General features: G+C 43.0%; 1 protein-coding gene across 1 annotated transcript in view; it reads right to left on the bottom strand.

Moving 5' to 3' along the window:
* LOC117536476 overlaps positions 1-11,033 on the bottom strand; it is a 40,289-nt gene extending 29,256 nt beyond the window's left edge. The window contains exon 1 of the mRNA XM_034201363.1: positions 10,890-11,033. Coding sequence (XP_034057254.1) covers positions 10,890-11,033 — 144 coding nt within the window. The remainder of the gene's footprint in view (positions 1-10,889) is intronic.
* Positions 11,034-15,216: the final 4,183 nt, after the last annotated feature.

Below are 15,216 nucleotides of genomic sequence, written 5' to 3'. Positions count from 1 at the left end.
GCCAGGGAAAAGAAAGTTTGGGGCTCTCTGCTGGAACTGCTACCCCCACGACCCGACCACGGATAAGCGGGAGAAGATGGATGGATGGATGGTATTTGATGATAGAGCTGCATTTTCACCAGGCTGTTTCTACACGGACCACTATTGCGGTAAGCATGTTGTAACTTCCGGTTGTTGTTGTTGTTGTCATCTCTGGGTATCCCGTGTGCCTGTTCTGTTGCTGATAGCTTATTATCTTAATAGATCGTTTTAAAACTCTTGATCACGGCAACTGCCTGACGTTGTAATCACACGTTACTACAGCTTAAGCACTCACAACTCTCCTTCTCTTAGCGACTGTAACTCCACAGTTGCCTACACTCTTTTCGGGTTTGCTAACGGTAGCTACTTTAGCTTGATAACTAGCCATGGCTCTTTCCCCACCCTCGGGTGCTATTTCCTGCTCTAACTGTCTCATGTTTGGTTACTTCCCTACCTCCTTTACTGGTACCGATACATGTGTTAAATGTAGTATAGTTGTTAGGTTGGAGGCGGGAATCATAGCCATAGAAGCCCGGCTCCGCAGATACCAAGGTATTTGTAACAGGTAACCACTTCAAGTGTTATTCCTTGCGTAGTTACAATATCTAAAACAGGCTCTTGTGTCTTTTTAGCTTTAGAAAAGAGCATTACCTTGGTTTTCTCAACATTTAAAAGAAGCTTAAGCTCAGAGAGCTGAGTCTGAATAATGTTAAAAACAGTCTGTAATTTAACACCACCCTCCTTAATGGAGGGACCTGCACAGTACATCACGGTATCATCCGCATAAAAATGTAAAGTAGCTTCATCCACATTTTCACCTAAACTGTTGATGTAGATGGAGAATAAAAGTGGACCTAAAACAGAACCTTGGGGAACACCATTTGCAATGTTCAACCACTCAGAAGACAGCCCATCAAAATGAACACATTGGGACCTTTCAGAGAGGTAGTTTACAAACCACCCTACTGCATGACTGGACATGGCTAGCCTCTGCTTTAAAATATGATGATCGATGGTGTCAAGCGCTTTTGAAAGGTCAATAAATAGAGCTGCACAACTCTGCTTATTATCTAAAATACTCGTGTCACGGCTGCTGCTGCTGCTGTCTGCTCGTTAACCTGTCTAGGATTGTTTTCAGCTGTGTATGTAATATGTATATGAGATGCGCCGTTGCCCGGACGCCATTGGATGCCAGTTTCCTGTCCCTCCTCCGGTAGGCGTGACCGAAGATCTGGATTGGAGCAGGTCGGGCCCGACTCACCAATCCCTGCCCACACCTTCCGGGGACTCTTACAAGAGTGTGTGCATCTCAGTTAGACGGGAGAGGTCTGAATCTGTGTCAGACGTCTCTCGGTGCTCTCCTTATGTTCTGTGTAGCTTTGTGCTAGTTCTGTTATAGTGGTTAGTTAGGATGTGTGTTTTGTGTGTATTCTGTGAGTTGTGACGGCGTCAAACTTGTGATAATCTGTGGCCTTCGTTTTGTGTTGCAATATTTTGAACAGATAGCTGGTTTTAAGAGCCTGTATTTTTTGTTATATCATCTTTATTTTGAGTTTATTATTAAAATCAACCTCTTACCAAGAACACCTGGTTTCGTGTTGCTTCCCTTTTACCCTAAGCGAGCTGGGGACGTAACAACTCGCCACATCATTCACCACTTTCATTGTGGCAGTGATGGTGCTGTGTTGCTTTCTGAAGCCTGACTGATGTTTAGACAGGATGTCATTTGTACATAAAAACACCTTTACCTGTTCACTCACTAAGCGTTCAAGAACCTTAGCCAGCTTAGAGATTGGCCTATAGTTATTTAATAAGGTGGCCTCCCCTCCTTTTAGCAAAGGCAGGACATACGCTGACTTCCACAATTTTGGAATTGTGTTAGTGCTGAGGGAGAGGTTAAAAAGAGTAGTGGGAGGTGGAGCAATACAATCTGCAGCTATCTTTAAAAAGAAAGGTTCTACGTTGTCCGGGCCAGCCGGTTTCTTAGGATCTAACTTGGTTAAAGCTTCACGAACAACATCAACAGTAAAAGGGGTAAAACTAAAAGGGTTTTCCAACACACGTTTTTCAGAGTCACATACTGTAGTGTTCACAGAAGCAGAGTTAGTGACAGAATCAAATAGAGAACCACAGGACACAATATGCTCATTAAAACAATTTAGCATAGTAGCCCTGTCCGATATAGAGCCAGATGCTGTGGTAATGCACGGAGGTAGCTCATTACAGATATCGCCGGTGGATAACGATTTAATGGCTTTCCAATATTTTCCAGGATTATTCAGATTCTTTGTGGTTACTGACAGATAGTACTTTGATTTAGCACTTTTGATATGTGAAGTGAAGCCATTTCTTAGCTGCCTAAAATGCAGCCATTCTACCTCTGAGCCTGATTTCCTAGCCTTTGCCCAGGCCTTGTTTCTCTCATGAAGGAGACTGGACAGATTAGCAGAAAACCAAGGATTGTCTCATCCCTTTACTCTAAATTTACGCAGGGGTGCATGTCTATCAATGATCTCCATAAAACCAAGATAAAAATAAGACCATGCGGTTTCTACATCAGCACACAGATCGATTTTACCCCAATCAAAATCAAACAGATCATGTACAAAACCCTGCTCCACAAAATGTTTTTTGTCTCTCTTAATGATAATGCAAGGTTTAACCTTTTGGACCTTAGAGTCCCTAATTGTGGCTACAACACAGTGTTCACTCAGATCATTTGCAAATACTCCCACAGATGAATATTTATGGGGAACATTAGTTAAAATGAGATCAATTAGGGAGGATTTATTAGGGGACTTAATGTTAGGGCGAGTAGGACTGTCAACAATTTGAGTAACATTTAAAGAGATACAAAGGTTTTTTAAATCCTCTGACACTGTAGTTAACCAGTCCCAGTTAAAATCTCCAAGTAGCACTATTTCCTTGTAGTCTAGTTGCGATAAAAGATTTGCTAGTGAAGACAAGGAGTCTTTGACAGCTGAGGGAGGCCTGTAACAGCCCACCACCATGACCTGTTGACCCTTTGCCACTTCTATATTTATGGCTAAAAATTCAAATTGCTTACTGATCGATTTGGAAACTAATGTGGTTACACTGAACTTATTCTTAACATAAATGGCAACGCCACCACCTTTATTAGGCCGGTCGGAACGATACACATTAAAACCATTTAAGGCAATGTCAGAGGCCAAAATAGATTTGTTTAGCTATGTTTCTGATAAAACAATGACATCAGCGTCAGTCGAGCTCGCCCGGATACGGACAAAATCTAGTTTACCTAACAGACTGCGCACATTCAAGTGGATGAAACCCAACCCAGACCTAGCTTTAAAATCAGCAGGAGTAGCGATCTGACTACTACTACTGGGCGGACCAGGGTTAGGTTGTACATTTCCTGACAGTAATAACAACAAAAAAAACAGGCATCTTTTCCTCTTAAACGACACACATACATTGTCATCTAATTTAGAAACACCGGAAAAGTCTGCGAGAGTGTGATTTGAGCTTAAGAAGCAGTCCTGAAGAACCATCATCGCAGGAAAACAAAAAAGACAAACATATTTTGTCGAGCAGATTGTCTGTGACAAGGCAACCGGTAATTGTTTGAGCAACACATCCGAACCTTTGCAAGGGATGCCCACTGCGGGTGGCAGAACAGACCTGAATCCAGTAGACTTCTCAGAATGACTAGAGATCTTCTCGTAGTCCAAAACAGTTAACAGGCACAACAGAATCCCGATATGGGCCATTTTCCCAGACCAGCACACAGTATCCGCGATGTTCCTGGAGAAAAATCAGCACAGCAGCAAAGGACAGGCGAAAACAGCAGCGTGGAAGCGCTCCGGTCCCTCCGTGGTATCCCCGGGGTGAAAGCAGGCCTCTGCAACAGCAGAACCAGGACAGGTGGAAAGCAGGCCCCAGCGGTGGTAAAATCCTCCTCCGTACAGCAGCAGACGCCCGGTGGAAGCAGGCCAAGCCCGAAGCGTGGATCCACTCCGTCTTTCCGTAACGACTCCGGGGTAAAAACCTCTCCAGTACAGCCATATTCTACAGGTGGGAGCAGGCCTCCGTAGATCGCAGATCGCAGATCGCAGGCAGCAACAGGTGGAGCCGCTCTGTCTCTTCGCGACGAGCAGGCCTCCGTAAATCGCAGATCGCAGGCAGCAACAGGTGGAGCCGCTCCGTCTTTTCGCTCCGTCTCCGGAGGAAAAACACCTCAGTACAGCCGTACTCGACAGGTGGGAGTAGGCCTCCGCAGATCGCAGACAACTAAAACGAACATTCCGGGTTCTTCCAGGTGCAGGGTCAAGGGACTGGCCAGAGTGGTCTTCTGTCCACGCCGGAATATCGGAGAAGAGCTCCTAGCTATTTGGGTACTAACGGTGTTCTTAGGGGAACTCCTTTCTTATGGGGGGGGGGGGGGGGGGGGGGGTGACGACCCCTCCACACACGTGGGGTGCCGTCTGGGGTTGTGGGTGTGCTTTGTGGGTGTTCATGGCTGATGAGTCGCACCTGTGGGAGGATACCTGCCTGATGAGCTACACCTGGAAAGGAAAAAGGATATAGGAGGAGCCCAGCCGTTACCAGCTCTCACTCCTTTGGGCACTCACTCCGGGCCAGCTTCGGGGACCTGTTGCTGGTTCTCTTCACTTCATTGGTTATTGAGAATAAACAATTGTTATTTTCTTACTCTTCGTCTCGTCTCCCTGCTTTATGTTACAGCCCACGAGCCGGGTTGTAACAGTGGCCAGTCCTACTGTGTGTCAGCTAGACCGGTGTAGGAAGGTTGACTTGCGGTTAATTGCTGGCCACTATCACGTTTATGTCTCCACTGCTCTTGTTAAAAGTGAACTCAAGGCTACTTTGCTAAATGGACTAGTTGAACAGGGGGTTTTGAGTCTGCCTAAGTTAGTGGAATCTCCTGGCATGGTGGCCGGAGCTGTTGCAGCAGTATCTCCTAGTGGAGGCCACGTTGGTGTTACTCCTGGTGTTCAGAGTGCTAGTGAACAAGAGGGGAGCTGGAGATCAGGAAGTTGGAGGCAGACACTGCTGTCCAGATGCGTAAGCTAGAGCTCCAAGCAGCTGTGGTGGGTGACTCTGCTGTTACACAGTCTGGTCCTGCCGTGAGTCAGAAGTGGAGACCTACTTCGGTGCATTTGAGCGCATTGCTGCTGCTCTGCACTGGCCAGAAGATGTGTGGGCTATTCTTTTACAGTGCAAGCTAGTCGGCAAGGCCCAGGAGGCCTGCTATTCTCTTTCTGTCGAGGATAGTTTGGTGTATGAGAATGTTAAAGGTGCTATTCTCAGGGCATATGAGCTAGTGCCTGAGGCCTACAGGCAGCGTTTCCGCGGCCTGAAGAAAACTTCTGGCCAGACGTATGCTTGATGATTGTCTCACTTTTAAACTTCATGTCAATAACCTGCTTAAAAAGCTGAGGGTTAGACTAGGTTTCTTCTACAGGAACAAGTCCTGTTTCTCGCTTGAGGCCAGGAAAAGGCTAGTCACTGTGACCTTTTTACCTGTGCTGGACTATGGTGATTTGATGTATATGAATGCACCTGCTAATTGCCTGGTCAAGTTAGATGCTGCGTATCACAGTGCACTAAGATTTGTGACAAACTGTAAAGCATTAACCCATCACTGTACCCTGTATGCAAGGGCTGGTTTGCTTTCACTAACTGTACGGAGGCTTAGTCACTGGTACATTTTTATATACAAAGCCATGTTAGGGAAACTTCCATCTTATATCTGCTCCCTGATCTCACGGAAAATTGTAAGTGGCTACTGCCTGAGATCGAATGCTGTGGTTTTATTAAATGTGCCAACTGCTAGGACTGTCTTAGAGAAGACAGCTTTTAGATGCGCAGCTCCTCTGTCTTGGAATAGTCTGCAAATTAAATGGAAACTGAACAATCTGGTGCCGCTAAATGTTGGTAACAGCTGGGCTCCTCCTATATCCTTTTTCCGTTCCAGGTGCAACTCATCAGGCAGGTATCCTCCCACAGGTGCGACTCATCAGCCATGAACCTGTGAACACCCACAAAGCACACCCACAACCAGACGGCACCCCACGTGGTGAGGAGGGGTCGTCACACCACAAACTGCTCCAAAACAAAAGCCATACACGGCTACAAACATCTTTTTTTAACACAACAACCTATCACTACCGCTTCACAAACACTGACACCAGTCTTCCCAATAACACAACTTCCCTAGATCCTGCCTACCACAACTTACCTAACTATCTTCTGGAGCGTGCCGGGCTCGAGGCGACTTTAAAGGCAAACATCAGCGGCCGAAACCCTGAAACGCCTGCCCCCAACAGGGACCAAATCCCCACCCAGGATTACCCCGAAAATAAAAAAGGCAAAATAATAAATGAGTGCCTGAAGGAAGGACTGATTCAGCCCAGCTAGACACTCCCCTATCCAATCTGAGGAAGCTGTTAACAGTAAGACACTTCACAGCCAATGCTACACTTACACTACTGCTCACCACCAAACACAATATCAACACTATACAACAAACAATCAAAAACTCACTCCTTGTCTCAAAGATCCCGGACGAGTCCCCATTTGTTAATTTCTAATCACTTTAGGAGACATTTCTTCAAATTTAAAATAAGACATTTAGTAAGAGATTAGAGTTAGTTATTTGAACAACCTACAATAAATCCAATAGAACGATGTGGAGGTGATGGGTTTGCTTTAAAGGTGGGGTAGGTAATTTTGGAGAAACCAGCTCGAGTGCGCTAGAATTAGAAAATACACAGCCGGAAAAAATCTGCCACTTCCTTACAGAGCCCCTCCTCCAACACACACAAATGCGCACATGACCAATGAGGGCACGAGATAAGTGTGTGCACAGATGGAAGGCTGACAGGCAGGTAGGCCATCCAGTTATTTTAGCCGGGCCGGCTCAGATGATTGGTCGTGCTTTCTACAGTATTACGGCTTCCAGAGATGAAATTTTGTTATGGATTTTTTGTCAAAGCACTTCAGATATTCATTGCTAACAGGATGTTAAGAGCATTCCATGGAATATAACAAAAAGTGTATCTCGAGCCGGTTTCTCAAACGTACCTACCCCACCTTTAAATGTCTATTTTTGTTAATTAACACAAAACAGCTAAAAAAAAAAGACCTGGTAAAGAAAACAGAAAATAAAGCACTGGAGTGGAATCAATCCGCTGACATGTTTTTCTGTTCTTCTACCTGTAAAACAGCGGGAGAGAGGAATGAACAGATGTGTTCAGTCCTCAGACGTATACCGTGTCATTAGACAGCTTTTTATGAACTCATAATTTAAGAGTGTTGTCAGATCAGAGGAGCAGAGGGCCGCTGCGGCTCAGAATAACTTAAATCGTACAAACAACAAACTAAGTGACACTCACACTTTGTGTTTTTCAGTCGTTCTCACGGTTTGACTGTTTTATTGCTCCTTCTCTAAACTTTAATTAAATCAAACCCAATCCCAAATTCAAAGTGAAACGTGGAAATGAGACAACAGCAGCTGGAATTGTTCAGCGTGTGAAGTTTGATGAAACATTTACTCAGTTTCAGTCCCACGGAGGACGTCTTCAGCTCTCATTTCAAACCTGATCAGGCAGGAAACACAAAAGAAGGTTCCATCAATGCAAAACAACAAGAAAGCAATATAATCCTTAATTCAACTGTATTGCAACAAAACCACAGATGTAAGTAGTTTCTTTCCAGACGTCTTTTTTTTCCTTTTTTTTATTTTGTATTCACTTACTTTAAAACTGGCCTTTTATTTATATATATATATATAAATATATATATATATATATATATCATTTTGGGTATATTCTACACTTCCATTAGCTGAAAGGCGCTGAACTTTCAAAAACGATGCAAATATAAAAACACAAAGCACATGCAAATAAAGTAACATATTCACCAACTTGACAAAAACTAAATACACAAAATATTGCTTTTTAAATATGATCGACGATCACAGTTATGCAGAGCTGAGTTAATGTTAATTCTTAATTCAACATGGAATTAGAAGTTGTCTCCAAGGGGTAGGAAGTGAGGGATATGAACCTTGTTAGCTAATTCTTTGTTGTCTGATAAACGGTGAATTGATCAGATGAAGCGGCCCATTTGTTTTTTTGTTTGCTAGAGTAGACCTGACATTTCTTCAGCGTTGTTTAGATGGAGACGGCGAAGTTCTCTTTATATATCCATGAAGCAGTCGCGGGGAGCTACTGTACCTCAATACTTTCATCATGTGGAAGATGGTAAACGAATACATTGGGATTGGCCCTAAGGGGCTACATGGTGGCGGTATACTCACAACATCAGCATGCTAATGTGTACCAGGTATCATTTTTACAATGTTCGATATTGTAGTGTAGAAGGGAGTCGGAGGCGGTGCATCGAAGGTGCAAAGTTGTTTTTATTGAGCAGCAGAAAACCACATGTTGCCGGCTTGAAGTCCGGGAAGAGAAAGGAGGGCACACAGTAGGTACACAGGAGGTACAGTCAACATGTGTGTCTGTGCGGAACAATACCCCCAACCTGTAGTTCCATGAGTGAATTATGATAAACAGTGGTCACTACAATATCCATTTTCTTAGTGTGTTAGCATGCTAATGGCTAACTGTTGCTGGTTTATAAAGCATTGAATGGTTTAGGCCCAAAATACATTTGATCTTCTGCTAAATTATGAACCATTCAGATCTCTCAGGTCTTCAGGGACTGGTCAGCTTTCTGTCTCCAGAGTCAGAACTAAACATGGTAAAGCAGCGTTCAGTTATTATGCTCCAAATATCTGGAACAAACTCCCAGAAACCTGCAGGTCCGCTGCAATTCTTACTACTTTTAAATCCAGGCTGAAGACTCTTCTTGTTACCGCTGCTTTTAATTGATATATTCATATCTTAAACTGCACTGTAACTTGTATTCATGTATTTGGTACATTAGCTTCTTTTATGTTTTTTCTTTGCTTTTTAAGAACTGTTTTTAAATGCCATTTTATAATGTGTTTCTGCTGCACTATTTCTTAATGCTCTCAATGTCTTTCATTTTTGTAAAGCACTTTGAATTGCCTTGTGTTGAAAGGTGCCATATCAATTCAATTGCCTTGCCTTGCTCATAAGCAGTAAACACATACTGTACAGCTGAGGCTTCTGGGAATGGAAGGTCATGAACTCCGCAGGTATTTGGTCATAAATTAAAATGTATGACACATGAAAAATGTTGTACAGATGATGATGTTAAAAAACTGAAACTATCAACGACGTCAGTAGGATTTATCCTGAGGGTGACACATTTTTAACCAAAGTTAATAGAGATCCAATTTATACAGCTCTGGAAAAAATTAAGAGACCACTGCAAAATAATCAGTTTCTCTGTTTTTTACTATTTATATGTATTCTACTAACTACTGGCAATATTTCTCTGTGTTGGAATTCAACAGACACTGGAATGGAATGGCTGCCATACGTGTAGAGATTGAGATTTAAGAACAATTTGGAGTGGTCTCTTAATTAGGGCTTAACGATTAATCGATTTTAAATCGACATCGCGATTTGATATGCTATGTGTTTTCAACAGCACACTTAATCTAGCAAATTGTCAACTTTTGAAGGGATCAGCACAATTTCTATTAAAAAAATTGCAATATCGAGTATAGGTGAAAAAGACGAGGCATGGATTTAATTTAGGCAGCAGACACTGATCTGAGGTCCTTCTTGAGACAGTTGTTGAATGTTTTGTTTTATGGAAACGGTCAAATCCTAATAATGTGACAACTGGGTCAGCCAGGGGCGGCGGGTGCTGTAGGCTAGGGAAGGCTAAGCCTTCCCAAATATTTGTGTCACTGCATCCTGGTAAAATACAAATATAATGTCTGTGTCTTTGACATTAGCGCTGCTAGCCACCTGTGCCCTACGAAGCCAGTTCAACAGACCCTGGATATGTTTGAGTAACAAACAAACTAACAACAACAAACTAACAAACGAGATCTCGCTAAGCGGTCCTACGACGCTGGTTATCAACTCGGTAAATCAAGCCAGGGTTTCTCTCACCAGCTGAGAGCGCGTTCACGTGAAAGGGGCGGGGTTAGCTACATTTGACCAATCACAAACAGGGACAAGTGTGCTGACAGCGCAGCGTCATACTTCATTAATGAAAAGTAAACTAATATTAGACAAATATGAGCTTTAACTATCCATGACTCAAACATATAATCCAGGATACGAGCCACAGAGCTGCACCTGCAAGGTAAATACAGAACAACTGGTTAAAAAATAACTCAACGACCGAGTGTTTGAAAGCGTATAGGTTTATGATATCACTGCCCCATCTAAGACACGAGTGGATCTGACTTTAATTACATTTGACTCGAGTGTTTCGTCAACTTAATGTGTTGCTTAAAATAATACTTCTGCATACAGTATGTGACACTGTAAGTGTTGCACGGCCAGATACGGCTGGAGAAGCTGACTCAGATAAGGAAATATATGATATAATGATATAATGATATTATATGATCGATGATCTGATTGATGATGTAATATGAATGATAAGTGCGACACGTCGGCGTCTTCTCTGCATACGGCAGTTTATTTCCTTTATCCTGTAATATGACTTGAGAGATTTAAACTCTGCACACTGAGTTGATCTCTTTTCTATAGACGCCGGAGGCGGGCAGCGTCAGGTAAAACAAGTTATTTAGCCTTCCCAAACCTGAGCCTCACACGCCGCCTATGGGGTCAGGTCTGCTACTACAATCTGCCTCCATCTTTTCCTCTGCGTCTTAAATACTATGCGACCTTCATCAACCCAGATACGCCGCCACAGGAGGAGCAGAAATGTCAGAGGCAACTTGTCCTCACTTGACGAGTGGAGTCCACAATGGAGCCGTTGTCCTGCTGCTTCTCCGCTGCAGGCAGGTTGTCACCAGTAGTGGTGTCTGTACCATATGTGTTCGGGGTACCATATGTGTTCGGGGGCCGTCTCTTACCAATGACGTCACGCATTGTACGCATTGTGATTGGCTGTACGGTAATTTACCCAGGGGTGCTCGGGGGCAAATCACATCTACAGATCATGACGAACCGAATTGAAGTATTCCTATACTCCTAGCGTGTGAACATGTTTGTGAAAAACATGTAAAAAAACATGAAAACGGAGCAATGGCTATACGCCATTGGCTGTACGGCAACTCAAGAGGACCATCATACACGGTCAAATTCCGAACATTTAAACATACACTTAATTCTTTACTTTGTCCGTTATTATATGTAGAAAATATTGCTTTTTTCTATGTCATGTTGTTTCCATAGCAACAACTTAAAACAGGAAGTTAACCTGAATTACATTTAAGACACTGCAACGAAAGTAACAAAAACAATGTAAAATCCACAAATTGCGTTATTTACATAATTATGTTTATACTGTCGATTGTTATTTTTGGGGGACGCACGACACATCAAATCACATCTACAGACCAAGACGAAGCGAATGGAAGTACTCCCATACTCCTAGCATGTGAACATGTTTGTGAAAAACGTGTGCAAAGTCTCCGAAAACGGAGCAGTGGCTGCAATGCTAGCTTTGCGGCTAGCGGTTAGCATTTTCAATGGAAATATACATCGAAACATTATGTTTCAGTACAAACAAGGCCCCACTGATCATCTACTCTCTGAGACGATTCCAGGGATTTCTGACTTGAGTTTCTAGCACCAGGGAAAGTGGACAAAAGTGCCCCAGATCAGCCTCTTAATTTACCCAGGACCTAGTGCTTGGCTTTGGGCATGAAAATTCAGGAAACTCCCCTGAGTAATTTATTACATATCTCAACTTTGGAGAGGAGTTGGGGGACAAACGACACATCAAATCACATCTCCACATCAAGCCGAAGCTAATTAGAATATTGTTGACTGCCTAGACTGCGGGTAAATCGCAAAATCACAATGCATGACGTCATTGACGTCATTGGTAAGAGACGGACCCCGAACACATATGGTACCGACAGCGGCTGGTGGAAAATATTTTTGGTGGGGCTGTTGATATAGTGAGTAAACCCATTTTTTGGGAGAAATGACCCCTTAAATTAGGACTTCTGGTGATGTAATGGCGCGTTTCCACTGCAGCGCGCAGCTCGCTTTAAGCGTGCCGAGCCGTGCGGGGCCCGTTTTGGTTGGTTTCCACTTGGCCTAGTACCGGCTAGCGGGTCCTAATTCACAGTTTTTCTGGCCCCATAAAATCGTGGTTCTAGGGCCAGGAACAACCAGGCTGAGTCGGGCTGAGTATGCTAAACTAGAGAGAGAATCGCTGGCAAGGGGGCTACAACTACAACAAGATGCACATATTTGACCGTGATTTAATTGTAATACACGTTTCAAAATGATGCCGAAGTAACAACATACTGATACCGGTTAGTAAAAACCATGAATTAATGCTTTGACAAGTCTGCAGACAGACGGCAGGTGAAAAATCTTTTAAAATGCGTGTTTTCTAAATGGAGATTGGCTAAGCTAACGTTGTAAATGCTCCGACCGTCCACACTTACAACAACGGCCTATACAGACATAAATAAACCAGTGACTGTATTCGCCATGACACAGGCAGTCTGTGGTTTGTACTTGTTTAACTTTTGTCTAGTTTCTGAACAGATATGAAGAGCTGTGAGCTCAGAGGGCTAAGAGCTAACGGCTGTGTTGTTTTTTTGGGGCGCTCGTTGAAGATGACGTCACGGCTCCGCCTACACTGCGTTACTATAGTAAATACCCCAGTTCCTAAACTTTAATGCAGTCCAAAAGTTCATTTTGCACCGTCTTTGAGGTGCCTTTGAAAACGGTAGCCGTTTTTAGGTGCTCCTCCAACACGCTATCTAACGAGGCCAGTAGATTAACTAAACCCCGAAAAACGCCGGGGTTGTCGGATGTGTCAGTCTCGTCGTGGCCACGCAAAGCCAGGTCAAAGCCCCCACAAAATGTCACACAATCAATTATTTTAGACAAGACGTGCCAACCCAGTCTCATAAAAAAACGTGTAAGTAGTAGTACAAATGCCGCTTTCGTCTCATTAGTATGCAAGAAAAGTGACAGGTGGTGTGACAGGTCACACCTCTCCCTACTTATGTTAATGAGCTAAGTCCCGCCTCCCTTTGTTCGCGGTGGATGTCCCATCTAGGTTTGAATTCACACGTAGGTGTGAGATCCTTTGATGTGAGGGGTGTGAAATGCCCTCCTGTGTAGTGCCTTTGTTAGAGATCCTTTTGTGTCATGTGAAAAGCCCGGGGCTAGCGCTTTTGTTGTCTAATTCTTTGATGTGTTGATTAAGTCAACAGCAATTCCATTTACCCACCTTTTCAAAAAAGAAAAATGGCCAAGAGACGCCTCGAATGGGGGTTAATCAGTCAGCTTACCGCATCCGTCCGGAGCGTCAGTCAAACGAATGCATCAGCAGCAATGCGGGGGTCTCTGTGCACAAACTTATCTCGCGCCCTCTTTTGGTCATGCGCGTTCATGTGTGTTGGAGGAGGGGCTCTGTGAGGAAGTGACAGATTTCCCCCGGTTTGACTGCAAATTCTCCAAATGATCTAACCCCTACCTTAAAGAACAATTCACACACACACACACACACACACACACACACACACACACACACACACACACACACACACACACACACACACACACACATACGGGTTTTTGTGAACTAAAAGGACACTTTGACCCAAACACGTTTTTTCCTTCATTAGAAGGACACCCCTTTCCACTAGCTTTACAAAGATGTTTTGAATATCAAAAAATCTATTTTGAGCCATACAACACAAATCCCACTTCAAATGTCCAATACACACAGCACAACTCAAAATACAACAACCTGACACCATGCTTAATTATGAGGACAGCAGATAATGAGCTGCATAAGCCCCGCCCATGACAAAATTGTTATTTGTGAGGACAGTAGCTATACAACACACAAACATGTCACTGAAGTGTATTAAAGGGACAAACATGATTAAATGGAACATAACTTTACACAGACAAGTGTTGGATTGTGCATTACAAGAACAAACCTTTTATAAACGGACAAAATGTATACAGCATAGGAATACCTGATTTGTGATGTAATATTTTAATAGACAATATAGTGCACCATAGATATATAGCTTAAAAGTATGTTAATGTGTTTGGTTATTGCTTGCCTCCTGTTTGCAATCTGTTGTTTTCATGCAAATGTAGAACCACATTCTAATACTCTCCAGTGGTATACTACAAGCAGGTCTTCCGAGACGAATTAAATCCATTTGCAAGTAAATGCTTATATTTGCAGCACTGCTAATTGCAATTACATCATCGATATGAAAAGAACCGATAACCATTTTATAGCAAAGTGACCGAACTGGTTTATCACTAATACAAAATGCTATTTGCCCTACAAGACTGCTCATCTACTGGAGCATTACCTTTTAAAAGCTGATAGAAAAGGACACATGGCACATTGCACAGTGAACAATGAGCCAAATTTAATGGTTATTTTCACATAACATTTTCTCACATGAAAATTGAGCTAAGACTAAATATTTATTATTTTAAACATATAACTCTCCTTCCAGCATTACGTTGGTACGACAGAGGATTAGGGCCACACAAAAGAAAAGATAGAAGAATAAAGTCATAATTACGAGATTAAAGTCGCTATGTTCGGAGAATAAAGATGAAATTATCCCGGGGGCTGAGACGTCGTTGCAGCAGATCTTCAAGAAAGTTATATTGACAGATTGGAACTGGAACGGATCAATAACTCATAAACAAAACGTTGCTAAAACACAAACTAACTACCGTAATAAGGTAAACAACTATCCACAATCCAATTTAATCAAAACAACCTCACACCCGCCGCCCTCTGAGCTGGACACATCACACAGGTGTCTGTCTGCAGCCGAAGGAGAGAGGAGGGGTCAGGGACCGTCTACAAAGTGCAACACTGAAAAAAATACTGCAAATAAACTACTAAAACCACCTATTTTCGCAAAGTTGCATGTGTAGTTTAAGCAACAGTATATTATTGTGTGATTTAAAATGTGATGTTTTATAGCTTTATAACAGAGGAGTTATTGAGTATATCTTTATTCAGTGTTGCACTTCGTAGACGGTCCCTGACCCCTCCTCTCTCCTCCAGCTGCAGACAGAGGACACCTGTGTGATG

This window comes from Gymnodraco acuticeps, unplaced genomic scaffold, assembly GCF_902827175.1.
Source record: "Gymnodraco acuticeps unplaced genomic scaffold, fGymAcu1.1, whole genome shotgun sequence".
NCBI classification, from domain to species: Eukaryota; Metazoa; Chordata; class Actinopteri; order Perciformes; family Bathydraconidae; genus Gymnodraco; species Gymnodraco acuticeps.
This window is presented reverse-complemented; position numbering and strand designations above follow the sequence as displayed.